The sequence below is a fragment of the Lacerta agilis genome, chromosome 14, assembly GCF_009819535.1.
Source record: "Lacerta agilis isolate rLacAgi1 chromosome 14, rLacAgi1.pri, whole genome shotgun sequence".
Taxonomy (NCBI): Eukaryota; Metazoa; Chordata; class Lepidosauria; order Squamata; family Lacertidae; genus Lacerta; species Lacerta agilis.
The window spans coordinates 933,198-959,583 of record NC_046325.1 but is presented as its reverse complement, the minus strand read 5'-3'; the positions used below and the strand labels follow the sequence as shown (position 1 = coordinate 959,583).

Below are 26,386 nucleotides of genomic sequence, written 5' to 3'. Positions count from 1 at the left end.
GATGTTGTTGTCAAATTTGTAGAAGTGGATGTTTGACTTGTTGTGCTTGGCGTCTCCCTGGAACGGATAGGCAACAAATTGTATTGGACTATTTTTCAACAATGCACGTAACTATTCACCACTGATACTGCTTATTGGACCCGCCTACGGGGAAGAGTTGACCCCACGTCTCCACTGCCTCCTTCATCCCCTGGAATACTACTCACTGGCATTTGGGCCCCTCAGAGGTGATGTGGCACTTTCCATTCACACAGTGGAATGGGTGGGGGCTCCAAGTGCTGCAATTAGAGACACAATGAAGAGTGTTGTTGATGACCTGCGCCTCATAATATGGCTGGAGGTTGTGTGCCACCACTGAGGCATTCTTGCATTCGTCCGACAGATCTGGGAATGGAAAAGGAGAGAATAGGGTCAGCAAAGGAAGAATGCAAATGTCTGACAACGCCACATGCATGGGACTAGGAGAACAAAAGAGGAGCTTGGCTGCTGGATCGTCGTCATCATCATCATTACACACACAAACACACACACAAACACACACACACACACCCCACACACCGATCCCCTCTCACACCCCAGTCCTCACCTTCAGGGCTCAGGGGCACTGCAGTCACACGAGATGCTCCTTCAGTAAAGCAGAGCTGATCTAAATAAGAGGGGGGAAGCAAATGTGAAGCTTCTGAAAGGAAGAAATCACAGGGAGGGGGGTTGGAGCATCCATGGGGAGGGACCTCTTCTTCTTATCCTGCCCCCACCTGTCCTGGCTCCCTGCCACCAAGGTTGAAGGAAGCACACCTTTTCCGACAGGAAGCAACCTAACTTCCATCTCTATGTGGGCATGGGAAAATCAGCTGGAGTCGGTTGATGTTGCAGCACAGCTGCTGGGCTAACAGAGAAGGATTTGCACCCTCACTCCTCAGCATGGATGGATAACACTAGGTGGCCTCAGATCCGGCATACCTGAGGTGCATTCTATTCTTGATTCCTGTTTGTCTCTGGAGTGAAATTGGCAGGCTGGGAAGACCTTGATTTCATGCCATTTTGGACTATAAGCTTTCATACATAGAATCATAGAATCAGAGTTGGAAGAGACCACAAGGGCCATCCAGTCCAACCCCCTGCCAAGCAGGAAACACCATCAAAGCATTCCTGACAGATGGCTGTCAAGCCTCTGCTTAAAGACCTCCAAAGAAGGAGACTCCACCACACTCCTTGGTAGCAAATTCCACTGCCGAACAGCTCTCACTGTCAGGAAGTTCTTCCTAATGTTTAGGTGGAATCTTCTTTCTTGTAGTTTTGTCTTGCTCAGTTTCACAGGGATACCTCTGTTCCTAGTGAAACAACATAATTGTTTGGACCAGGGGAGTCGGGGTGACCTTGGACTCAGTGGAGCTGCTCAGGTTCTGCTGAGAGGTGGATCACCGGCCATCTCACAGCCTCCCTTTGAGCTCCCAGTGTGGCTGGCGACCACAGGCTTAACTCCTGGCAACCACCTTGGGAGCACCATCCTATGCATGTTGACTCAGAAGTACATGCAGTTGTGATGCTGGTGCAATTTACTCCCAAATAAGGAGGGACAGAACCACAACCCTTGTATGACTTCTACTTCCTCATGACATCTGATCTGAAGACATTTAATAAGAAGCCTTTCCTTCTATTCCAATAGATGGATGGATAGTACAAGAGCTGCCTCGCAGCATTCCCTGTTTAGGGAAGTTTTAAATGTTTGTTTTATTCTGTTTTTAATTTGTTGGGAGCCGCCTAGAATGGCTGGTGAAACCCAGCCAGATGGGCAGGGTATAAATTATTATTATTATTATTATTATTATTATTATTATTATTATTATTAACTCCAAGGACATCCTTTGGCTCCTTCAGCTGCCAGCCAGACCTTCCACGGGAAGTGGCAGGTGCCGCCTCACCTTTGTCATTGGAAGTGCAATTATTTTGCAAGGTCTGTGTGAGGTTGTTCATGGAAGCATTGTAAGAAGCATTGAAGTCTGAGAAGTGAAGCTGCAGGAGCACCTCGTGGTCCACGATAACACTTCCATTGCTGAGAAGAGGCAGCAGGAAGGAAGAGGGAGAAAACACTTAGCCACAACTGCAAATGTGCCCTCAGCCAGCCTGATGTGAGGTGAATGATGCTAGTGGGGGCTGTTGCTTAAAGGAGTGTGGCCACTCACAGCGGGGGCCAGGAGATTGTATAGCACCAAGCAGAACCCTCCCTCCCATACTTGGTCCCAAGCTATATCACTTTTGTGACTCACCTCAGCCGAATCACCTTTACACCCGTGTACCCAGGAATGTCTGCATAGAAGATGTTCATCTGCAAAGAGAGAGAGGTCTCATCTCAGCTGCATAGACAGCAACAGTCGGAATCACCAATCAACAGCAGGGTCTGCACATTGGCAGCAGAGCCCTCCGTATCTACTCAGACAGAGCGTGGCTTTGAGGTGTGTGTGAGGAGTCCTAGTTCATAGAATTGTAGAGTTGGAAGGGACCTGAGGGTCATTTGGTCCAATCCCTGTTATACAGGCATTTCCACAACAGTACAAACAAGAAAAAATTCTGTGTAGGGTGTGAACCATTGGATCTAAGCTACATGTTGCAGAAACAGCTTTCTATACTCATCTGATAGCTACATTTCCACATCTGGATATCATAGGTGTTCCAAAGGAAGGAAATCTGATTGTGTCTCCTGATGTGCTTACCGGAGAAATTTCTGTTAATGAAGTTTACCACAAATGAATGGCACGTTAACGGGACCCAGACTCAAAAGTAACAACAGGTTTCCCTGGAAGTGATCATTTTCCTGAGTGGGCGTCCTCTATGCACGCACAGCCACCCCATACCTGTTCCTCAAAGATCTTCACGAATGAATTGAAGGCAGATGAGCCGTAAATCGCCATCTCTGGGCTGAACTTCCAATTCTTCACTGTTACAGAGACATTGATTGTGGCCACAACAGTCACTGTGATCAGAAAGCACAGGAGTCATTAAACATGAAGGTACAGCCACCGTTTCACAATCCATGTGTGAGGATGAGCACTTCAGGTGTCCATTCAGTCGCATGAGAATTGCAGTGATCATATAAATAGCATGAATCACCTATGGATCCATACCAAGTGTGCAGAGAAAGGGGACTGATACAGGGTGTGAAATACATGGGAATGTGCGCATATCAACTCAGTGTAGTCTACTCTTGCTGACATGAACTCTCCAGGTCCTGAGGCAGGTGACATTCTTGTCTATTTGCTGCTGCTGCTGCTGCTGCTGCTGCTGCTGCTGCTGCTGCTGCTGCTGCTATGAGAAGCTTTTTAAACTGCCAGTGGCAGGGTAATGCCACAGAACCAACACACCACTTTGAATCAAGCAAGTTGGCCATCTTCCCTTGCAAACCAATTGAGGATTCATCCACACTTCCATTTGCCTCTGAACTTTCCTGAGGAAAGCAGTTTTGTGCTGAATAGGAACCAATGTCAATCGGGTTTCCCCCAAAGAGCAGGTTTTCCAGGGTAAAACAGTGTAGCAAAGACAAAACTGCTCTGACCCATGCCTAGTAAGCACAGGACAGTGGAAAACCCCACAGACCCAGGCATTCTAGGCATGTGGACAAGCCTGAGTAGATTGTACGTACACCTCCTAAAGATACAACCAGTTTTATACATGGTTGGTATGGAACTCATTTGCACCCAGAAAAGTTGACGCTCTATATCAAACCATGGGTGGCTGGAATTTTTCACTTCATTCCCCGTGTTCACAGAATCTTTTGGTCTCTTCATGGGCAAACTTCCCTTCACAAGTGACAGTACAGGCAAGTAGAGGTCAGAGTGGTCCCCCAACTTGGTGCCCTTCAGGTGTTGTTGGGCCACAACTACAAATCCTCCCTTGCCATTGGCCACGCTCACTGAGGCAGATGGGAGGACAGCCATGTCTGGGGAGCACATTGTTAGGGAAGGCTGGCTTGGGCACTCCTGTCTCAAGGCTTCAACAGAGAAACATCCAGGTCATCAAAGAAGCAAGATCACTCCCAGCAATGCGAAACAGAAAGTTTGAAGCCGCAGGACCACAAATATTGCCCACGTAGAAAATTACTACACATACCCGGACATTCCTGAGCTTTTTTTTTTTCCAAGGGAAGAATCAGAGGCGGGAGGCTAGTACTAATAATGCTCAGACTTACCCACTTGAATTTCATTCTTTGCCTCTTCGCAACGCTGCCCAGTATAGGGAGACGGACAGTGACAAACACCCTCAACAAGCATTCCTTCATTAAGACACCCGACAGGGACAACTGTGGTGGAGGAAGCTGGATAAGAGGAAGAAAACAGAACATTAAGAACAAGCCGACAAAAAAACCCTCATATATCAGGATCCAACAATGTATATGCTGTACTGCTTAAAGCGATTATTTCTGAGAAGTGTCCAGTGAGGGTGCAAGAGCAATGCAAATGACAAATTCAATCAGATTTGATCAGAAAACCAAAAAGTGTTGCCTAAACTGCTTATGGGATGCATGTGTAAACTGTTAAGCACTGGAATTATGTGCTGGGAGATAAAGATAATTTCCATATGATTACACAGATACTTACCAGATGAAATTGTAATCCATGAATTAGTCGATGTGTGTCCTCGAGTACTGGGGGAAGGTGAAGATGCCTTGGTGGTGGATATTTTCGTAGTAGTATAAACAAAAGACCTTAATGTAGTGGACAACAGTGTTGTAAGCAATGGTGAGCTCTCTTCTGGTGTACGGGTGGTGTTGGTGCTAGCAGATAGGATGGCTGCAGTTGTTTCAGAAGACTCAGAACTGGAAGTAAAAGGAGTCATGGATGGAGTAGCTGCTGTTGTCTCATTAGTTGTGGATGTAGTCTCAGATGTCACCTCACTAGAGGGGACTTCTGTCAATGTTGACGGAGAAGAAAGCTGTTTTGTGGATGGTTCCTCAGTGGTGGAAGAACTAGACATTACTGTGAACTCCGATGAAGTCCCTTGTGGTGTGGTCTCCCTGAAGTGCTCAGTAGGTGTTTTTGTGCTTGACGTTAGGGTGGGTTCTGTTGTCTCAGAAGGCTCAGAACTGGAAGTAAAAGGAGTCATGGACGAAGTAGGTGTTGTAGTCTCATAAGTTGAGGCTGGAGTTTCAGAGGTCACCTCACTAGAGGGGACTTCTGTCAATGTTGACGGAGAAGAAAGCTGTTTTGTGGATGGTTCCTCAGTGGTGGAAGAACTAGACATTACTGTGAACTCCGATGAAGTCCCTTGTGATGTGGTCTCCCTGAAGTGCTCAGTAGGTGTCTTTGTGCTTGACGTTAGGGTGGGTTCTGTTGTTTCAAAAGGCTCAGAACTGGAAGTAAAAGGAGTCATGGATGGAGTAGGTGTTGTAGTCTCATTAGTTGAGGTTGGAGTTTCAGAGGTCTCCTCACTAGAGGGGACCTCTGACAATGTTGACTGAGAAGAAAGCTGTTTTGTGGATGGTTCCTCAGTGGTGGAAGAACTAGACATTACTGTGAACTCCGATGAAGTCCCTTGTGGTGTGGTCTCCCTGAAGTGCTCAGTAGGTGTTTTTGTGCTTGACGTTAGGGTGGGTTCTGTTGTCTCAGAAGGCTCAGAACTGGAAGTAAAAGGAGTCATGGATGGAGTAGGTGTTGTAGTCTCATTGGTTGAGGTTGGAGTTTCAGAGGTCACCTCACTAGAGGGGACCTCTGACAATGTTGACTGAGAAGTAAGCTGTTTTGTGAATGATTCCACAGTGGTGGAAGAACTAGACATTACTGTGAACTCCGATGAAGTCCCTTGTGGTGTGGTCTCCCTGAAGTGCTCAGTAGGTGTTTTTGTGCTTGACGTTAGGGTGGGTTCTGTTGTTTCAGAAGGCTCAGAACTGGAAGTAAAAGGAGTCATGGATGGAGTAGGTGTTGTAGTCTCATTAGTTGAGGTTGGAGTTTCAGAGGTCACCTTACTAGAGGGGACTTCTGACAATGTTGACTGAGAAGAAAGCTGTTTTGTGGATGGTTCCTCAGTGGTGGAAGAACTAGACATTACTGTGAACTCCGATGAAGTCCCTTGTGGTGTGGTCTCCCTGAAGTGCTCAGTAGGTATTTTTGTGCTTGACCTTAGGGTGGGTTCTGTTGTCTCAGAAGGCTCAGAACTGGAAGTAAAAGGAGTCATGGATGGAGTAGGTGTTGTAGTCTCATTAGCTGAGGTTGGAGTTTCAGAGGTCACCTCACTAGAGGGGACTTCTGTCAATGTTGACTGAGAAGAAAGCTGTTTTGTGGATGGTTCCTCAGTGGTGGAAGAACTAGACATTACTGTGAACTCAGGTGAAGTCCCTTGTGGTGTGGTCTCCCTGAAGTGCTCAGTAGGTGTATTTGTGCTTGACGTTAGGGTGGGTTCTGTTGTCTCAGAAGGCTCAGAACTGGAAGTAAAAGGAGTCATGGATGGAGTAGGTGTTGTAGTCTCATTAGTTGAGGTTGGAGTTTCAGAGGTCACCTCACTAGAGGGGACTTCTGACAATGTTGACTGAGAAGAAAGCTGTTTTGTGGATGGTTCCACAGTGGTGGAAGAACTAGACATTACTGTGAACTCCGATGAAGTCCCTTGTGGTGTGGTCTCCCTGAAGTGCTCAGTAGGTGTTTTTGTGCTTGACGTTAGGGTGGGTTCTGTTGTCTCAGAAGGCTCAGAACTGGAAGTAAAAGGAGTCATGGATGGAGTAGGTGTTGTAGTCTCATTAGTTGAGGTTGGAGTTTCAGAGGTCACCTCACTAGAGGGGACTTCTGTCAATGTTGACTGAGAAGAAAGCTGTTTTGTGGATGGTTCCTCAGTGGTGGAAGAACTAGACATTACTGTGAACTCCGATGAAGTCCCTTGTGATGTGGTCTCCCTGAAGTGCTCAGTAGGTGTTTTTGTGCTTGACGTTAGGGTGGGTTCTGTTGTCTCAGAAGGCTCAAAACTGGAAGTAAATGGAGTCATGGATGGAGTAGGTGTTGTAGTCTCATTAGTTGAGGTTGGAGTTTCAGAGGTCACCTCACTAGAGGGGACCTCTGACAATGTTGACTGAGAAGTAAGCTGTTTTGTGGATGATTCCACAGTGGTGGAAGAACTAGACATTACTGTGAACTCCGATGAAGTCCCTTGTGGTGTGGTCTCCCTGAAGTGCTCAGTAGGTGTTTTTGTGCTTGACGTTAGGGTGGGTTCTGTTGTCTGAGAAGGCTCAGAACTGGAAGTAAAAGGAGTCATGGATGGAGTAGGTGTTGTAGTCTCATTAGTTGAGGTTGGAGTTTCAGAGGTCACCTCACTAGAGGGGACTTCTGTACAATGTTGACTGAGAAGAAAGCTGTTTTGTGGATGGTTCCTCAGTGGTGGAAGAACTAGACATTACTGTGAACTCCGATGAAGTCCCTTGTGGTGTGGTCTCCCTGAAGTGCTCAGTAGGTGTTTTTGTGCTTGACGTTAGGGTGGGTTCTGTTGTCTCAGAAGGCTCAGAACTGGAAGTAAAAGGAGTCATGGACTGAAGTAGGTGTTGTAGTCTCATTAGTTGAGGCTTGGAGTTTCAGAGGTCACCTCACTAGAGGGGACTTCTGTCAATGTTGACGGAGAAGAAAGCTGTTTTGTGGATGGTTCCTCAGTGGTGGAAGAACTAGACATTACTGTGAACTCCGATGAAGTCCCTTGTGATGTGGTCTCCCTGAAGTGCTCAGTAGGTGTTTTTCTGCTTGACGTTAGGGTGGGTTCTGTTGTCTCAGAACTGGAAGTAAAAGGAGTCATGGATGGAGTAGGTGTTGTAGTCTCATTAGTTGAGGTTGGAGTTTCAGAGGTCTCCTCACTAGAGGGGACCTCTGACAATGTTGACTGAGAAGAAAGCTGTTTTGTGGATGATTCCACAGTGGTGGAAGAACTAGACATTACTGTGAACTCCGATGAAGTCCCTTGTGGTGTGGTCTCCCTGAAGTGCTCAGTAGGTGTTTTTGTGCTTGACGTTAGGGTGGGTTCTGTTGTCTCAGAAGGCTCAGAACTGGAAGTAAAAGGAGTCATGGATGGAGTAGGTGTTGTAGTCTCATTAGTTGAGGTTGGAGTTTCAGAGGTCACCTCACTAGAGGGGACCTCTGACAATGTTGACTGAGAAGTAAGCTGTTTTGTGGATGATTCCACAGTGGTGGAAGAACTAGACATTACTGTGAACTCCGATGAAGTCCCTTGTGGTGTGGTCTCCCTGAAGTGCTCAGTAGGTGTTTTTGTGCTTGACGTTAGGGTGGGTTCTGTTGTTTCAGAAGGCTCAGAACTGGAAGTAAAAGGAGTCATGGATGGAGTAGGTGTTGTAGTCTCATTAGTTGAGGTTGGAGTTTCAGAGGTCACCTTACTAGAGGGGACTTCTGACAATGTTGACTGAGAAGAAAGCTGTTTTGTGGATGGTTCCTCAGTGGTGGAAGAACTAGACATTACTGTGAACTCCGATGAAGTCCCTTGTGGTGTGGTCTCCCTGAAGTGCTCAGTAGGTATTTTTGTGCTTGACCTTAGGGTGGGTTCTGTTGTCTCAGAAGGCTCAGAACTGGAAGTAAAAGGAGTCATGGATGGAGTAGGTGTTGTAGTCTCATTAGCTGAGGTTGGAGTTTCAGAGGTCACCTCACTAGAGGGGACTTCTGTCAATGTTGACTGAGAAGAAAGCTGTTTTGTGGATGGTTCCTCAGTGGTGGAAGAACTAGACATTACTGTGAACTCAGGTGAAGTCCCTTGTGGTGTGGTCTCCCTGAAGTGCTCAGTAGGTGTATTTGTGCTTGACGTTAGGGTGGGTTCTGTTGTCTCAGAAGGCTCAGAACTGGAAGTAAAAGGAGTCATGGATGGAGTAGGTGTTGTAGTCTCATTAGTTGAGGTTGGAGTTTCAGAGGTCACCTCACTAGAGGGGACTTCTGACAATGTTGACTGAGAAGAAAGCTGTTTTGTGGATGGTTCCTCAGTGGTGGAAGAACTAGACATTACTGTGAACTCCGATGAAGTCCCTTGTGGTGTGGTCTCCCTGAAGTGCTCAGTAGGTATTTTTGTGCTTGACGTTAGGGTGGGTTCTGTTGTCTCAGAAGGCTCAGAACTGGAAGTAAAAGGAGTCATGGATGGAGTAGGTGTTGTAGTCTCATTAGTTGAGGTTGGAGTTTCAGAGGTCACCTCACTAGAGGGGACTTCTGACAATGTTGACTGAGAAGAAAGCTGTTTTGTGGATGGTTCCTCAGTGGTGGAAGAACTAGACATTACTGTGAACTCCGATGAAGTCCCTTGTGGTGTGGTCTCCCTGAAGTGCTCAGTAGGTATTTTTGTGCTTGACGTTAGGGTGGGTTCTGTTGTTTCAGAAGGCTCAGAACTGGAAGTAAAGGGAGTCATGGATGGAGTAGGTGTTGTAGTCTCATTAGTTGAGGTTGGAGTTTCAGAGGTCACCTCACTAGAGGGGACCTCTGACAATGTTGACTGAGAAGTAGGCTGTTTTGTGGATGATTCCACAGTGGTGGAAGAACTAGACATTACTGTGAACTCCGATGAAGTCCCTTGTGGTGTGGTCTCCCTGAAGTGCTCAGTAGGTGTTTTTGTGCTTGACGTTAGGGTGGGTTCTGTTGTCTGAGAAGGCTCAGAACTGGAAGTAAAAGGAGTCATGGATGGAGTAGGTGTTGTAGTCTCATTAGTTGAGGTTGGAGTTTCAGAGGTCACCTCACTAGAGGGGACTTCTGTCAATGTTGACTGAGAAGAAAGCTGTTTTGTGGATGGTTCCTCAGTGGTGGAAGAACTAGACATTACTGTGAACTCAGGTGAAGTCCCTTGTGGTGTGGTCTCCCTGAAGTGCTCAGTAGGTATTTTTGTGCTTGATGTTAGGGTGGGTTCTGTTGTCTCAGAAGGCTCAGAACTGGAAGTAAAAGGAGTCATGGATGGAGTAGGTGTTGTAGTCTCATTAGTTGAGGTTGCAGTTTCAGAGGTCACCTCACTAGAGGGGACTTCTGTCAATGTTGACGGAGAAGAAAGCTGTTTTGTGGATGGTTCCTCAGTGGTGGAAGAACTAGACATTACTGTGAACTCCGATGAAGTCCCTTGTGGTGTGGTCTCCCTGAAGTGCTCAGTGGGTGTTTTTGTGCTTGACGTTAGGGTGGGTTCTGTTGTCTCAGAAGGCTCAGAACTGGAAGTAAAAGGAGTCATGGATGGAGTATGCTCACTAGGTGTTTTTGTGCTTGACGTTACGGTGGGTTCTGTTGTCTCAGAAGGCTCAGAACTGGAAGTAAAAGGAGTCATGGATTCAGTAGGTGTTGTAGTCTCATTAGTTGAGGTTGGAGTTTCAGAGGTCACCTCACTAGAGGGGACTTCTGTCAATGTTGACTGAGAAGAAAGCTGTTTTGTGGATGGTTCCTCAGTGGTGGAAGAACTAGACATTACTGTGAACTCCGATGAAGTCCCTTGTGGTGTGGTCTCCCTGAAGTGCTCAGTAGGTGTTTTTGTGCTTGACGTTAGGGTGGGTTCTGTTGTCTGAGAAGGCTCAGAACTGGAAGTAAATGCAGCCATGGATGGAGTAGGTGTTGTAGTCTCCTTAGTTGAGGTTGGAGTTTCAGAGGTCACCTCACTAGAGGGGACTTCTGTCAATGTTGACTGAGAAGAAAGCTGTTTTGTGGATGGTTCCTCAGTGGTGGAAGAACTAGACATTACTGTGAACTCCGATGAAGTCCCTTGTGGTGTGGTCTCCCTGAAGTCCTCAGTAGGTGTTTTTGTGCTTGACGTTAGGGTGGGTTCTGTTGTCTGAGAAGGCTCAGAACTGGAAGTAAAAGGAGTCATGGATGGAGTAGGTGTTGTAGTCTCATTAGTTGAGGTTGGAGTTTCAGAGGTCACCTCACTAGATGGGACTTCTGTCAATGTTGACTGAGAAGAAAGCTGTTTTGTGGATGGTTCCTCAGTGGTGGAAGAACTAGACATTACTGTGAACTCCGATGAAGTCCCTTGTGGTGTGGTCTCCCTGAAGTGCTCACTAGGTGTTTTTGTGCTTGACGTTACGGTGGGTTCTGTTGTCTCAGAAGGCTCAGAACTGGAAGTAAAAGGAGTCATGGATTCAGTAGGTGTTGTAGTCTCATTAGTTGAGGTTGGAGTTTCAGAGGTCACCTCACTAGAGGGGACTTCTGTCAATGTTGACTGAGAAGAAAGCTGTTTTGTGGATGGTTCCTCAGTGGTGGAAGAACTAGACATTACTGTGAACTCCGATGAAGTCCCTTGTGGTGTGGTCTCCCTGAAGTGCTCAGTAGGTGTTTTTGTGCTTGACGTTAGGGTGGGTTCTGTTGTCTGAGAAGGCTCAGAACTGGAAGTAAAAGGGGTCATGGATGGAGTAGGTGTTGTAGTCTCATTAGTTGAGGTTGGAGTTTCAGAGGTCACCTCACTAGAGGGGACTTCTGTCAATGTTGACTGAGAAGAAAGCTGTTTTGTGGATGGTTCCTCAGTGGTGGAAGAACTAGACATTACTGTGAACTCAGGTGAAGTCCCTTGTGGTGTGGTCTCCCTGAAGTGCTCAGTAGGTGTTTTTGTGCTTGACGTTAGGGTGGGTTCTGTTGTCTCAGAAGGCTCAGAACTGGAAGTAAAAGGAGTCATGGATGGAGTAGGTGTTGTAGTCTCATTAGTTGAGGTTGGAGTTTCAGAGGTCACCTCACTAGAGGGGACTTCTGTCAATGTTGACTGAGAAGAAAGCTGTTTTGTGGATGGTTCCTCAGTGGTGGAAGAACTAGACATTACTGTGAACTCCGATGAAGTCCCTTGTGGTGTGGTCTCCCTGAAGTGCTCAGTAGGTATTTTTGTGCTTGACGTTAGGGTGGGTTCTGTTGTCTCAGAAGGCTCAGAACTGGAAGTAAAAGGAGTCATGGATGGAGTAGGTGTTGTAGTCTCATTAGTTGAGGTTGGAGTTTCAGAGGTCACCTCACTAGAGGGGACTTCTGTCAATGTTGACTGAGAAGAAAGCTGTTTTGTGGATGGTTCCTCAGTGGTGGAAGAACTAGACATTACTGTGAACTCCGATGAAGTCCCTTGTGGTGTGGTCTCCCTGAAGTGCTCAGTAGGTGTTTTTGTGCTTGACGTTAGGGTGGGTTCTGTTGTTTCAGAAGGCTCAGAACTGGAAGTAAATGGAGTCATGGATGGAGTAGGTGTTGTAGTCTGATTAGTTGAGGTTGGAGTTGCAGAGGTCACCTTACTAGAGGGGACTTCTGACAATGTTGACTGAGAAGAAAGCTGTTTTGTGGATGGTTCCTCAGTGGTGGAAGAACTAGACATTACTGTGAACTCCGATGAAGTCCCTTGTGGTGTGGTCTCCCTGAAGTGCTCAGTAGGTATTTTTGTGCTTGACGTTAGGGTGGGTTCTGTTGTTTCAGAAGGCTCAGAACTGGAAGTAAAAGGAGTCATGGATGGAGTAGGTGTTGTAGTCTCATTAGTTGAGGTTGGAGTTTCAGAGGTCTCCTTACTAGAGGGGACCTCTGACAATGTTGACTGAGAAGAAAGCTGTTTTGTGGATGGTTCCTCAGTGGTGGAAGAACTAGACATTACTGTGAACTCCGATGAAGTCCCTTGTGGTGTGGTCTCCCTGAAGTGCTCAGTAGGTATTTTTGTGCTTGACGTTAGGGTGGGTTCTGTTGTCTCAGAAGGCTCAGAACTGGAAGTAAAAGGAGTCATGGATGGAGTAGGTGTTGTAGTCTCATTAGTTGAGGTTGGAGTTTCAGAGGTCACCTCACTAGAGGGGACTTCTGTCAATGTTGACTGAGAAGAAAGCTGTTTTGTGGATGGTTCCTCAGTGGTGGAAGAACTAGACATTACTGTGAACTCAGGTGAAGTCCCTTGTGGTGTGGTCTCCCTGAAGTGCTCAGTAGGTATTTTTGTGCTTGATGTTAGGGTGGGTTCTGTTGTCTCAGAAGGCTCAGAACTGGAAGTAAAAGGAGTCATGGATGGAGTAGGTGTTGTAGTCTCATTAGTTGAGGTTGGAGTTTCAGAGGTCACCTCACTAGAGGGGACTTCTGTCAATGTTGACGGAGAAGAAAGCTGTTTTGTGGATGGTTCCTCAGTGGTGGAAGAACTAGACATTACTGTGAACTCCGATGAAGTCCCTTGTGGTGTGGTCTCCCTGAAGTGCTCAGTGGGTGTTTTTGTGCTTGACGTTAGGGTGGGTTCTGTTGTCTCAGAAGGCTCAGAACTGGAAGTAAAAGGAGTCATGGATGGAGTATGCTCACTAGGTGTTTTTGTGCTTGACGTTACGGTGGGTTCTGTTGTCTCAGAAGGCTCAGAACTGGAAGTAAAAGGAGTCATGGATTCAGTAGGTGTTGTAGTCTCATTAGTTGAGGTTGGAGTTTCAGAGGTCACCTCACTAGAGGGGACTTCTGTCAATGTTGACTGAGAAGAAAGCTGTTTTGTGGATGGTTCCTCAGTGGTGGAAGAACTAGACATTACTGTGAACTCCGATGAAGTCCCTTGTGGTGTGGTCTCCCTGAAGTGCTCAGTAGGTGTTTTTGTGCTTGACGTTAGGGTGGGTTCTGTTGTCTGAGAAGGCTCAGAACTGGAAGTAAATGCAGCCATGGATGGAGTAGGTGTTGTAGTCTCCTTAGTTGAGGTTGGAGTTTCAGAGGTCACCTCACTAGAGGGGACTTCTGTCAATGTTGACTGAGAAGAAAGCTGTTTTGTGGATGGTTCCTCAGTGGTGGAAGAACTAGACATTACTGTGAACTCCGATGAAGTCCCTTGTGGTGTGGTCTCCCTGAAGTGCCTCAGTAGGTGTTTTTGTGCTTGACGTTAGGGTGGGTTCTGTTGTCTGAGAAGGCTCAGAACTGGAAGTAAAAGGAGTCATGGATGGAGTAGGTGTTGTAGTCTCATTAGTTGAGGTTGGAGTTTCAGAGGTCACCTCACTAGAGGGGACTTCTGTCAATGTTGACTGAGAAGAAAGCTGTTTTGTGGATGGTTCCTCAGTGGTGGAAGAACTAGACATTACTGTGAACTCCGATGAAGTCCCTTGTGGTGTGGTCTCCCTGAAGTGCTCAGTAGGTGTTTTTGTGCTTGACGTTACGGTGGGTTCTGTTGTCTCAGAAGGCTCAGAACTGGAAGTAAAAGGAGTCATGGATGGCAGTAGGTGTTGTAGTCTCATTAGTTGAGGTTGGAGTTTCAGAGGTCACCTCACTAGAGGGGACTTCTGTCAATATTGACTGAGAAGAAAGCTGTTTTGTGGATGGTTCCTCAGTGGTGGAAGAACTAGACATTACTGTGAACTCCGATGAAGTCCCTTGTGGTGTGGTCTCCCTGAAGTGCTCAGTATGTGTTTTTGTGCTTGACGTTAGGGTGGGTTCTGTTGTCTGAGAAGGCTCAGAACTGGAAGTAAAAGGAGTCATGGATGGAGTAGGTGTTGTAGTCTCATTAGTTGAGGTTGGAGTTTCAGAGGTCACCTCACTAGAGGGGACTTCTGTCAATGTTGACTGAGAAGAAAGCTGTTTTGTGGATGGTTCCTCAGTGGTGGAAGAACTAGACATTACTGTGAACTCCGATGAAGTCCCTTGTGGTGTGGTCTCCCTGAAGTGCTCAGTAGGTGTTTTTGTGCTTGACGTTAGGGTGGGTTCTGTTGTCTCAGAAGGCTCAGAACTGGAAGTAAAAGGAGTCATGGATGGAGTAGGTGTTGTAGTCTCATTAGTTGAGGTTGGAGTTTCAGAGGTCACCTCACTAGAGGGGACTTCTGTCAATGTTGACTGAGAAGAAAGCTGTTTTGTGGATGGTTCCTCAGTGGTGGAAGAACTAGACATTACTGTGAACTCCGATGAAGTCCCTTGTGGTGTGGTCTCCCTGAAGTGCTCAGTAGGTATTTTTGTGCTTGACGTTAGGGTGGGTTCTGTTGTCTCAGAAGGCTCAGAACTGGAAGTAAAAGGAGTCATGGATGGAGTAGGTGTTGTAGTCTCATTAGTTGAGGTTGGAGTTTCAGAGGTCACCTCACTAGAGGGGACTTCTGTCAATGTTGACTGAGAAGAAAGCTGTTTTGTGGATGGTTCCTCAGTGGTGGAAGAACTAGACATTACTGTGAACTCCGATGAAGTCCCTTGTGGTGTGGTCTCCCTGAAGTGCTCAGTAGGTGTTTTTGTGCTTGACGTTAGGGTGGGTTCTGTTGTTTCAGAAGGCTCAGAACTGGAAGTAAATGGAGTCATGGATGGAGTAGGTGTTGTAGTCTGATTAGTTGAGGTTGGAGTTTCAGAGGTCACCTCACTAGAGGGGACTTCTGACAATGTTGACTGAGAAGAAAGCTGTTTTGTGGATGGTTCCTCAGTGGTGGAAGAACTAGACATTACTGTGAACTCCGATGAAGTCCCTTGTGGTGTGGTCTCCCTGAAGTGCTCAGTAGGTATTTTTGTGCTTGACGTTAGGGTGGGTTCTGTTGTTCAGAAGGCTCAGAACTGGAAGTAAAAGGAGTCATGGATGGAGTAGGTGTTGTAGTCTCATTAGTTGAGGTTGGAGTTTCAGAGGTCACCTCACTAGAGGGGACCTCTGACAATGTTGACTGAGAAGAAAGCTGTTTTGTGGATGATTCCACAGTGGTGGAAGAACTAGACATTACTGTGAACTCCGATGAAGTCCCTTGTGGTGTGGTCTCCCTGAAGTGCTCAGTAGGTATTTTTGTGCTTGACGTTAGGGTGGGTTCTGTTGTCTCAGAAGGCTCAGAACTGGAAGTAAAAGGAGTCATGGATGGAGTAGGTGTTGTAGTCTCATTAGCTGAGGTTGGAGTTTCAGAGGTCACCTCACTAGAGGGGACTTCTGTCAATGTTGACTGAGAAGAAAGCTGTTTTGTGGATGGTTCCTCAGTGGTGGAAGAACTAGACATACTGTGAACTCAGGATGAAGTCCCTTGTGGTGTGGTCTCCCTGAAGTGCTCAGTAGGTGTTTTTGTGCTTGACGTTAGGGTGGGTTCTGTTGTCTCAGAAGGCTCAGAACTGGAAGTAAAAGGAGTCATGGATGGAGTAGGTGTTGTAGTCTCATTAGTTGAGGTTGGAGTTTCAGAGGTCACCTCACTAGAGGGGACTTCTGTCAATGTTGACGGAGAAGAAAGCTGTTTTGTGGATGGTTCCTCAGTGGTGGAAGAACTAGACATTACTGTGAACTCCGATGAAGTCCCTTGTGGTGTGGTCTCCCTGAAGTGCTCAGTAGGTGTTTTTGTGCTTGACGTTAGGGTGGGTTCTGTTGTCTCAGAAGGCTCAGAACTGGAAGTAAAAGGAGTCATGGATGGAGTAGGTGTTGTAGTCTCATTAGTTGAGGTTGGAGTTTCAGAGGTCACCTCACTAGAGGGGACTTCTGTCAATGTTGACTGAGAAGAAAGCTGTTTTGTGGATGGTTCCTCAGTGGTGGAAGAACTAGACATTACTGTGAACTCCGATGAAGTCCCTTGTGGTGTGGTCTCCCTGAAGTGCTCAGTAGGTGTTTTTGTGCTTGATGTTAGGGTGGGTTCTGTTGTCTCAGAAGGCTCAGAACTGGAAGTAAAGGGAGTCATGGATGGAGTAGGTGTTGTAGTCTCATTAGTTGAGGTTGGAGTTTCAGAGGTCACCTCACTAGAGGGGACTTCTGTCAATGTTGACTGAGAAGAAAGCTGTTTTGTGGATGGTTCCTCAGTGGTGGAAGAACTAGACATTACTGTGAACTCCGATGAAGTCCCTTGTGGTGTGGTCTCCCTGAAGTGCTCAGTAGGTGTTTTTGTGCTTGACGTTAGGGTGGGTTCTGTTGTCTGAGAAGGCTCAGAACTGGAAGTAAATGGAGTCATGGATGGAGTAGGTGTTGTAGTCTCATTAGTTGAGGTTGGAGTTTCAGAGGTCACCTCACTAGAGGGGACTTCTGTCAATGTTGACTGAGAAGAAAGCTGTTTTGTGGATGGTTCCTCAGTGGTGGAAGAACTAGACATTACTGTGAACTCCGATGAAGTCCCTTGTGGTGTGGTCTCCCTGAAGTGCTCAGTAGGTGTTTTTGTGCTTGACGTTAGGGTGGGTTCTGTTGTCTCAGAAGGCTCAGAACTGGAAGTAAAAGGAGTCATGGATTGAGTAGGTGTTGTAGTCTCATTAGTTGAGGTTGGAGTTTCAGAGGTCACCTCACTAGAGGGGACTTCTGTCAATGTTGACTGAGAAGAAAGCTGTTTTGTGGATGGTTCCTCAGTGGTGGAAGAACTAGACATTACTGTGAACTCCGATGAAGTCCCTTGTGGTGTGGTCTCCCTGAAGTGCTCAGTAGGTGTTTTTGTGCTTGATGTTAGGGTGGGTTCTGTTGTCTCAGAAGGCTCAGAACTGGAAGTAAAGGGAGTCATGGATGGAGTAGGTGTTGTAGTCTCATTAGTTGAGGTTGGAGTTTCAGAGGTCACCTCACTAGAGGGGACCTCTGACAATGTTGACTGAGAAGTAGGCTGTTTTGTGGATGATTCCACAGTGGTGGAAGAACTAGACATTACTGTGAACTCCGATGAAGTCCCTTGTGGTGTGGTCTCCCTGAAGTGCTCAGTAGGTGTTTTTGTACGTGACGTTAGGTTGGGTTCTGTTGTTTCAGAAGGCTCAGAACTGGAAGTAAAAGGAGTCATGGATGGAGTAGGTGTTGTAGTCTCATTAGTTGAGGTTGGAGTTTCAGAGGTCACCTTACTAGAGGGGACTTCTGACAATGTTGACTGAGAAGAAAGCTGTTTTGTGGATGGTTCCTCAGTGGTGGAAGAACTAGACATTACTGTGAACTCCGATGAAGTCCCTTGTGGTGTGGTCTCCCTGAAGTGCTCAGTAGGTATTTTTGTGCTTGATGTTAGGGTGGGTTCTGTTGTCTCAGAAGGTTCAGAACTGGAAGTAAAAGGAGTCATGGATGGAGTAGGTGTTGTAGTCTCATTAGTTGAGGTTGGAGTTTCAGAGGTCACCTCACTAGAGGGGACTTCTGTCAATGTTGACTGAGAAGAAAGCTGTTTTGTGGATGGTTCCTCAGTGGTGGAAGAACTAGACATTACTGTGAACTCCGATGAAGTCCCTTGTGGTGTGGTCTCCCTGAAGTGCTCAGTAGGTGTTTTTGTGCTTGACGTTAGGGTGGGTTCTGTTGTCTGAGAAGGCTCAGAACTGGAAGTAAAAGGAGTCATGGATGGAGTATGCTCACTAGGTGTTTTTGTGCTTGACGTTAGGGTGGGTTCTGTTGTCTCAGAAGGCTCAGAACTGGAAGTAAAAGGAGTCATGGATGGAGTAGCTGCTGTTGTCTCATTAGTTATGGTTGGAGTTTCAGAGGTCACCTCACTAGAGGGGACTTCTGTCAATGTTGACTGAGAAGAAAGCTGTTTTGTGGATGGTTCCTCAGTGGTGGAAGAACTAGACATTACTGTGAACTCCGATGAAGTCCCTTGTGGTGTGGTCTCCCTGAAGTGCTCAGTAGGTGTTTTTGTGCTTGACGTTAGGGTGGGTTCTGTTGTATCAGAAGGCTCAGAACTGGAAGTAAAGGGAGTCATGGATGGAGTAGGTGTTGTAGTCTCATTAGTTGAGGTTGGAGTTTCAGAGGTCCCCTCACTAGAGGGGACCTCTGACAATGTTGACTGAGCAGTAGGCTGTTTTGTGGATGATTCCACAGTGGTGGAAAAACTAGACATTACTGTGAACTCCGATGAAGTCCCTTGTGGTGTGGTCTCCCTGAAGTGCTCAGTAGGTGTTTTTGTACTTGACGTTAGGTTGGGTTCTGTTGTTTCAGAAGGCTCAGAACTGGAAGTAAAAGGAGTCATGGATGGAGTAGGTGTTGTAGTCTCATTAGCTGAGGTTGGAGTTTCAGAGGTCACCTTACTAGAGGGGACTTCTGACAATGTTGACTGAGAAGAAAGCTGTTTTGTGGATGGTTCCTCAGTGGTGGAAGAACTAGACATTACTGTGAACTCCGATGAAGTCCCTTGTGGTGTGGTCTCCCTGAAGTGCTCAGTAGGTGTTTTTGTGCTTGACGTTAGGGTGGGTTCTGTTGTCTCAGAAGGCTCAGAACGGGAAGTAAAAGGAGTCATGGATGGAGTATGCTCACTAGGTGTTTTTGTGCTTGACGTTAGGGTGGGTTCTGTTGTCCCAGAAGGCTCAGAACTGGAAGTAAAAGGAGTCATGGATTGAGTAGGTGTTGTAGTCTCATTAGTTGAGGTTGGAGTTTCAGAGGTCACCTCACTAGAGGGGACTTCTGTCAATGTTGACTGAGAAGAAAGCTGTTTTGTGGATGGTTCCTCAGTGGTGGAAGAACTAGACATTACTGTGAACTCCGATGAAGTCCCTTGTGGTGTGGTCTCCCTGAAGTGCTCAGTAGGTGTTTTTGTGCTTGACGTTAGGGTGGGTTCTGTTGTCTCAGAAGGCTCAGAACTGGAAGTAAAAGGAGTCATGGATGGAGTAGGTGTTGTAGTCTCATTAGTTGAGGTTGGAGTTTCAGAGGTCACCTCACTAGAGGGGACTTCTGTCAATGTTGACTGAGAAGAAAGCTGTTTTGTGGATGGTTCCTCAGTGGTGGAAGAACTAGACATTACTGTGAACTCAGGTGAAGTCCCTTGTGGTGTGGTCTCCCTGAAGTGCTCAGTAGGTGTTTTTGTGCTTGACGTTAGGGTGGGTTCTGTTGTCTGAGAAGGCTCAGAACTGGAAGTAAAAGGAGTCATGGATGGAGTATGCTCACTAGGTGTTTTTGTGCTTGACGTTAGGGTGGGTTCTGTTGTCTCAGAAGGCTCAGAACTGGAAGTAAAAGGAGTCATGGATGGAGTAGCTGCTGTTGTCTCATTAGTTATGGTTGGAGTTTCAGAGGTCACCTCACTAGAGGGGACTTCTGTCAATGTTGACTGAGAAGAAAGCTGTTTTGTGGATGGTTCCTCAGTGGTGGAAGAACTAGACATTACTGTGAACTCCGATGAAGTCCCTTGTGGTGTGGTCTCCCTGAAGTGCTCAGTAGGTGTTTTTGTGCTTGACGTTAGGGTGGGTTCTGTTGTATCAGAAGGCTCAGAACTGGAAGTAAAGGGAGTCATGGATGGAGTAGGTGTTGTAGTCTCATTAGTTGAGGTTGGAGTTTCAGAGGTCCCCTCACTAGAGGGGACCTCTGACAATGTTGACTGAGCAGTAGGCTGTTTTGTGGATGATTCCACAGTGGTGGAAAAACTAGACATTACTGTGAACTCCGATGAAGTCCCTTGTGGTGTGGTCTCCCTGAAGTGCTCAGTAGGTGTTTTTGTACTTGACGTTAGGTTGGGTTCTGTTGTTTCAGAAGGCTCAGAACTGGAAGTAAAAGGAGTCATGGATGGAGTAGGTGTTGTAGTCTCATTAGCTGAGGTTGGAGTTTCAGAGGTCACCTTACTAGAGGTGACTTCTGACAATGTTGACTGAGAAGAAAGCTGTTTTGTGGATGGTTCCTCAGTGGTGGAAGAACTAGACATTACTGTGAACTCCGATGAAGTCCCTTGTGGTGTGGTCTCCCTGAAGTGCTCAGTAGGTGTTTTTGTGCTTGACGTTAGGGTGGGTTCTGTTGTCTCAGAAGGCTCAGAACGGGAAGTAAAAGGAGTCATGGATGGAGTATGCTCACTAGGTGTTTTTGTGCTTGACGTTAGGGTGGGTTCTGTTGTCCCAGAAGGCTCAGAACTGGAAGTAAAAGGAGTCATGGATTGAGTAGGTGTTGTAGTCTCATTAGTTGAGGTTGGAGTTTCAGAGGTCACCTCACTAGAGGGGACTTCTGTCAATGTTGACTGAGAAGAAAGCTGTTTTGTGGATGGTTCCTCAGTGGTGGAAGAACTAGACATTACTGTGAACTCCGATGAAGTCCCTTGTGTTGTGGTCTCCCTGAAGTGCTCAGTAGGTGTTTTTGTGCTTGACGTTAGGGTGGGTTCTGTTGTCTCAGAAGGCTCAGAACTGGAAGTAAAAGGAGTCATGGATTGAGTAGGTGTTGTAGTCTCATTAGTTGAGGTTGGAGTTTCAGAGGTCACCTCACTAGAGGGGACTTCTGTCAATGTTGACTGAGAAGAAAGCTGTTTTGTGGATGGTTCCTCAGTGGTGGAAGAACTAGACATTACTGTGAACTCCGATGAAGTCCCTTGTGTTGTGGTCTCCCTGAAGTGCTCAGTAGGTGTTTTTGTGCTTGACGTTAGGGTGGGTTCTGTTGTCTGAGAAGGCTCAGAACTGGAAGTAAAAGGAGTCATGGATGGAGTAGGTGTTGTAGTCTCATTAGTTGAGGTTTGAGTTTCAGAGGTCGCCTCACTAGAGGGGACCTCTGACAATGTTGACTGAGAAGAAAGCTCTTTTGTGGGTGGTTCCTCAGTGGTGGAAGAACTAGACATTACTGTGAACTCCGATGAAGTCCCTTGTGGTGTGGTCTCCCTGAAGTGCTCAGTAGGTGTTTTTGTGCTTGACGTTAGGGTGGGTTCTGTTGTCTGAGAAGGCTCAGAACTGGAAGTAAATGGAGTCATGGATGGAGTAGGTGTTGTAGTCTCATTAGTTGAGGTTGGAGTTTCAGAGGTCACCTCACTAGAGGGGACTTCTGTCAATGTTGACTGAGAAGTAGGCTGTTTTGTGGATGATTCCACAGTGGTGGAAGAACTAGACATTACTGTGAACTCCGATGAAGTCCCTTGTGGTGTGGTCTCCCTGAAGTGCTCAGTAGGTGTTTTTGTGCTTGACGTTAGGGTGGGTTCTGTTGTCTGAGAAGGCTCAGAACTGGAAGTAAAAGGAGTCATGGATGGAGTAGGTGTTGTAGTCTCATTAGTTGAGGTTGGAGTTTCAGAGGTCACCTTACTAGAGGGGACTTCTGACAATGTTGACTGAGAAGAAAGCTGTTTTGTGGATGGTTCCTCAGTGGTGGAAGAACTAGACATTACTGTGAACTCCGATGAAGTCCCTTGTGGTGTGGTCTCCCTGAAGTGCTCAGTAGGTACTTTTGTGCTTGATGTTAGGGTGGGTTCTGTTGTCTCAGAAGGCTCAGAACTGGAAGTAAAAGGAGTCATGGATGGAGTAGGTGTTGTAGTCTCATTAGTTGAGGTTGGAGTTTCAGAGGTCACCTCACTAGAGGGGACTTCTGTCAATGTTGACTGAGAAGAAAGCTGTTTTGTGGATGGTTCCTCAGTGGTGGAAGAACTAGACATTACTGTGAACTCCGATGAAGTCCCTTGTGGTGTGGTCTCCCTGAAGTGCTCAGTAGGTGTTTTTGTGCTTGACGTTAGGGTGGGTTCTGTTGTCTCAGAAGGCTCAGAACTGGAAGTAAAAGGAGTCATGGATGGAGTATGCTCACTAGGTGTTTTTGTGCTTGACGTTAGGGTGGGTTCTGTTGTCTCAGAAGGCTCAGAACTGGAAGTAAAAGGAGTCATGGATTGAGTAGGTGTTGTAGTCTCATTAGTTGAGGTTGGAGTTTCAGAGGTCACCTCACTAGAGGGGACTTCTGTCAATGTTGACTGAGAAGAAAGCTGTTTTGTGGATGGTTCCTCAGTGGTGGAAGAACTAGACATTACTGTGAACTCCGATGAAGTCCCTTGTGGTGTGTTCTCCCTGAAGTGCTCAGTATGTGTTTTTGTGCTTGACGTTAGGGTGGGTTCTGTTGTCTGAGAAGGCTCAGAACTGGAAGTAAAAGGAGTCATGGATGGAGTAGGTGTTGTAGTCTCATTAGTTGAGGTTGGAGTTTCAGAGGTCACCTCACTAGAGGGGACTTCTGTCAATGTTGACTGAGAAGAAAGCTGTTTTGTGGATGGTTCCTCAGTGGTGGAAGAACTAGACATTACTGTGAACTCCGATGAAATCCCTTGTGGTGTGGTCTCCCTGAAGTGCTCAGTAGGTGTTTTTGTGCTTGACGTTAGGGTGGGTTCTGTTGTTTCAGAAGGCTCAGAACTGGAAGTAAAGGGAGTCATGGATGGAGTAGGTGTTGTAGTCTCATTAGTTGAGGTTGGAGTTTCAGAGGTCACCTCACTAGAGGGGACCTCTGACAATGTTGACTGAGAAGTAGGCTGTTTTGTGGATGATTCCACAGTAGTGGAAGAACTAGACATTACTGTGAACTCCGATGAAGTCCCTTGTGGTGTGGTCTCCCTGAAGTGCTCAGTAGGTGTTTTTGTGCTTGACGTTAGGGTGGGTTCTGTTGTCTCAGAAGGCTCAGAACTGGAAGTAAAAGGAGTCATGGATGGAGTAGGTGTTGTAGTCTCATTAGTTGAGGTTGGAGTTTCAGAGGTCACCTCACTAGAGGGGACTTCTGTCAATGTTGACTGAGAAGAAAGCTGTTTTGTGGATGGTTCCTCAGTGGTGGAAGAACTAGACATTACTGTGAACTCAGGTGAAGTCCCTTGTGGTGTGGTCTCCCTGAAGTGCTCAGTAGGTATTTTTGTGCTTGATGTTAGGGTGGGTTCTGTTGTCTCAGAAGGCTCAGAACTGGAAGTAAAAGGAGTCATGGATGGAGTAGGTGTTGTAGTCTCATTAGTTGAGGTTGGAGTTTCAGAGGTCACCTCACTAGAGGGGACTTCTGTCAATGTTGACTGAGAAGAAAGCTGTTTTGTGGATGGTTCCTCAGTGGTGGAAGAACTAGACATTACTGTGAACTCCGATGAAGTCCCTTGTGGTGTGGTCTCCCTGAAGTGCTCAGTAGGTGTTTTTGTGCTTGACGTTAGGGTGGGTTCTGTTGTCTCAGAAGGCTCAGAACTGGAAGTAAAAGGAGTCATGGATGGAGTATGCTCACTAGGTGTTTTTGTGCTTGACGTTATGGTGGGTTCTGTTGTCTCAGAAGGCTCAGAACTGGAAGTAAAAGGAGTCATGGATTCAGTAGGTGTTGTAGTCTCATTAGTTGAGGTTGGAGTTTCAGAGGTCACCTCACTAGAGGGGACTTCTGTCAATGTTGACTGAGAAGAAAGCTGTTTTGTGGATGGTTCCTCAGTGGTGGAAGACCTAGACATTACTGTGAACTCCGATGAAGTCCCTTGTGGTGTGGTCTCCCTGATGTGCTCAGTAGGTGTTTTTGTGCTTGACATTAGGGTGGGTTCTGTTGTCTGAGAAGGCTCAGAACTGGAAGTAAATGGAGTCATGGATGGAGTAGGTGTTGTAGTCTCATTAGTTGAGGTTGGAGTTTCAGAGGTCACCTCACTAGAGGGGACTTCTGTCAATGTTGACTGAGAAGAAAGCTGTTTTGTGGATGGTTCCTCAGTGGTGGAAGAACTAGACATTACTGTGAACTCCGATGAAGTCCCTTGTGGTGTGGTCTCCCTGAAGTGCTCAGTAGGTGTTTTTGTGCTTGACGTTAGGGTGGGTTCTGTTGTCTCAGAAGGCTCAGAACTGGAAGTAAAAGGAGTCATGGATGGAGTAGGTGTTGTAGTCTCATTAGTTGAGGTTGGAGTTTCAGAGGTCACCTCACTAGAGGGGACTTCTGTCAATGTTGACTGAGAAGAAAGCTGTTTTGTGGATGGTTCCTCAGTGGTGGAAGAACTAGACATTACTGTGAACTCCGATGAAGTCCCTTGTGGTGTGGTCTCCCTGAAGTGCTCAGTAGGTATTTTTGTGCTTGACGTTAGGGTGGGTTCTGTTGTCTCAGAAGGCTCAGAACTGGAAGTAAAAGGAGTCATGGATGGAGTAGGTGTTGTAGTCTCATTAGTTGAGGTTGGAGTTTCAGAGGTCACCTCACTAGAGGGGACCTCTGTCAATGTTGACTGAGAAGAAAGCTGTTTTGTGGATGGTTCCTCAGTGGTGGAAGAACTAGACATTACTGTGAACTCTGATGAAGTCCCTTGTGGTGTGGTCTCAGATGTAGTGTCTGTGAATGAAAAATAGTTTCATCGATTACTTTTCTTTTTGTATTAATTAGTAAATCAATTGCCTAAATCAGTATATCCAATTCGCAGGCCTCAATACCCTCCCCAGGAAAAGATAGCCCCCAGCGTAGTTTAAAACATATACTCATGTAACAGAATATCTCATTTCAATATCTCATTTAGTTTGCTTACAGCACTATGCCATTTCTACCCCTTTTTTTAGTAAACAGACCACATCATTTAATAGGTTTAAAACAGCTTTCCTAGAAATACTTCAAAGGTCATCTTCACGCCTTCAGCCAAGAAGAAGAAGAAGAAGAAGAAGAAGAAGAAGAAGTGTTTGGATTTGTTTTTGTTTTTTTATAAGAATTTATTGGATTTTCATAATAAGAATACACAAAATAGCAATACAAAAAATACAAACTACACAAAATACACACAAACAAAACAATTATTTACTCATCCTTATCTTCTTTATAATCCTAAGCTTGGGACTTCCTCGCATCCTCTCTTTTGCGTTCATTTTTATTCTTCTTTCGTAACTTTGTAACATTGCAAAATCTACTTTCTTACATCTAATCTTAGTCTTACATTTATAAACAACCTATCTTAAATCTTATTCTTGTCAACATATCTTAAATCTTAAATCTTGTTCTTATCAAATAAAACATCAAATTCCAAATCTCCACTTCTTTTATACTCTTTTCACTTAACTTTGTTATGCTGTAGTCTATATTTCTTCTGATTCCAATTTAAAATATGTATAAAAAAACAACACATCTTAACAAATACCTAAATATTTCTTCCATTCTCATAGTCCATTTTCCCTCTGGTGTCGGAGTACCTTGGTCAGCCTTTATAATATCCCCATTAATCCATACTTTACCCCACCCCCCTCCTGTCCATCTTCACCCTTCCCTTTGCTTTTCCCATCCCCCACAAGTCTCCCCCCCAAAGTTTCCCCAATCCAGTTTCTTCTTCTTCTTCTGTTATTTCCTTCATATTCCATTTTAAACTTAGTATTCCTTGTTGTAGCTCCTCCAGAATGTAACATTCTTCTTGATAGGTAGTTGCAGTAACTTTTTCACAAAGTATCTTTTCTCCACTCTCAACTCCGTATTGCATTTTCCATGGTTGTTGTTCTTGAACCTCTGGGCTGCCACCCCAGGGGTTCACTGTACTGTCCAAACTATGGGCTCCCCATCTCTCACGCCAGGGAAGCCTTTCTTGTTTTCCAACTTGTGTCTTCTCCTCTTCAGAAAATTCCTCTGGATCAGCATTCTTTCCATCCTTTCCATCGAGTGGGTATTTAAAACAGTTCTTCCAAGTAGTTCCAATCTGGGTAAACTTGTCTATAACTTTCTGCTGAAGTAGTTGCAATTCAAACAACAGTCTTTCCTGGGATGGTGTCATTGTTGAGTCTAGCACTTCAAGGACACTGTGGGATTTGAGTAGGCAGGAAGTGATTGGGTCTCAGTATTTTTCCAGCTGCGCAATCCGGTCCAAAGCCGCCATTCCTTGCCTGACCCAGACTCCTTGGGCCAGAGGGTTAGCAGAATCTCTCTTTTTAAGTTATAATCCACAAGAAGAAATAAATCAAACTCTCAGTCTTCCCCCCAAACAGGGTTTTCTAAAGTATTCAAAATCAGCGTTAAACTTTAAAGCAAGTCTTAA

General features: G+C 46.0%; 1 protein-coding gene across 1 annotated transcript in view; it reads right to left on the bottom strand.

The window, feature by feature from the left end:
* Positions 1–202: 202 nt before the first annotated feature.
* The window catches only part of LOC117058807 (mucin-3B-like), a 56,430-nt gene continuing 30,246 nt past the window's right edge, over positions 203–26,386 (bottom strand). The window contains exons 3-8 of the mRNA XM_033170175.1: positions 4,184–4,309; positions 2,853–2,971; positions 2,268–2,326; positions 1,923–2,053; positions 587–646; positions 203–384 (exon numbers count right to left, since the gene is read on the bottom strand). Of these exons, the coding sequence (XP_033026066.1) occupies positions 203–384; positions 587–646; positions 1,923–2,053; positions 2,268–2,326; positions 2,853–2,971; positions 4,184–4,309 (677 nt within the window). The remainder of the gene's footprint in view (positions 385–586; positions 647–1,922; positions 2,054–2,267; positions 2,327–2,852; positions 2,972–4,183; positions 4,310–26,386) is intronic.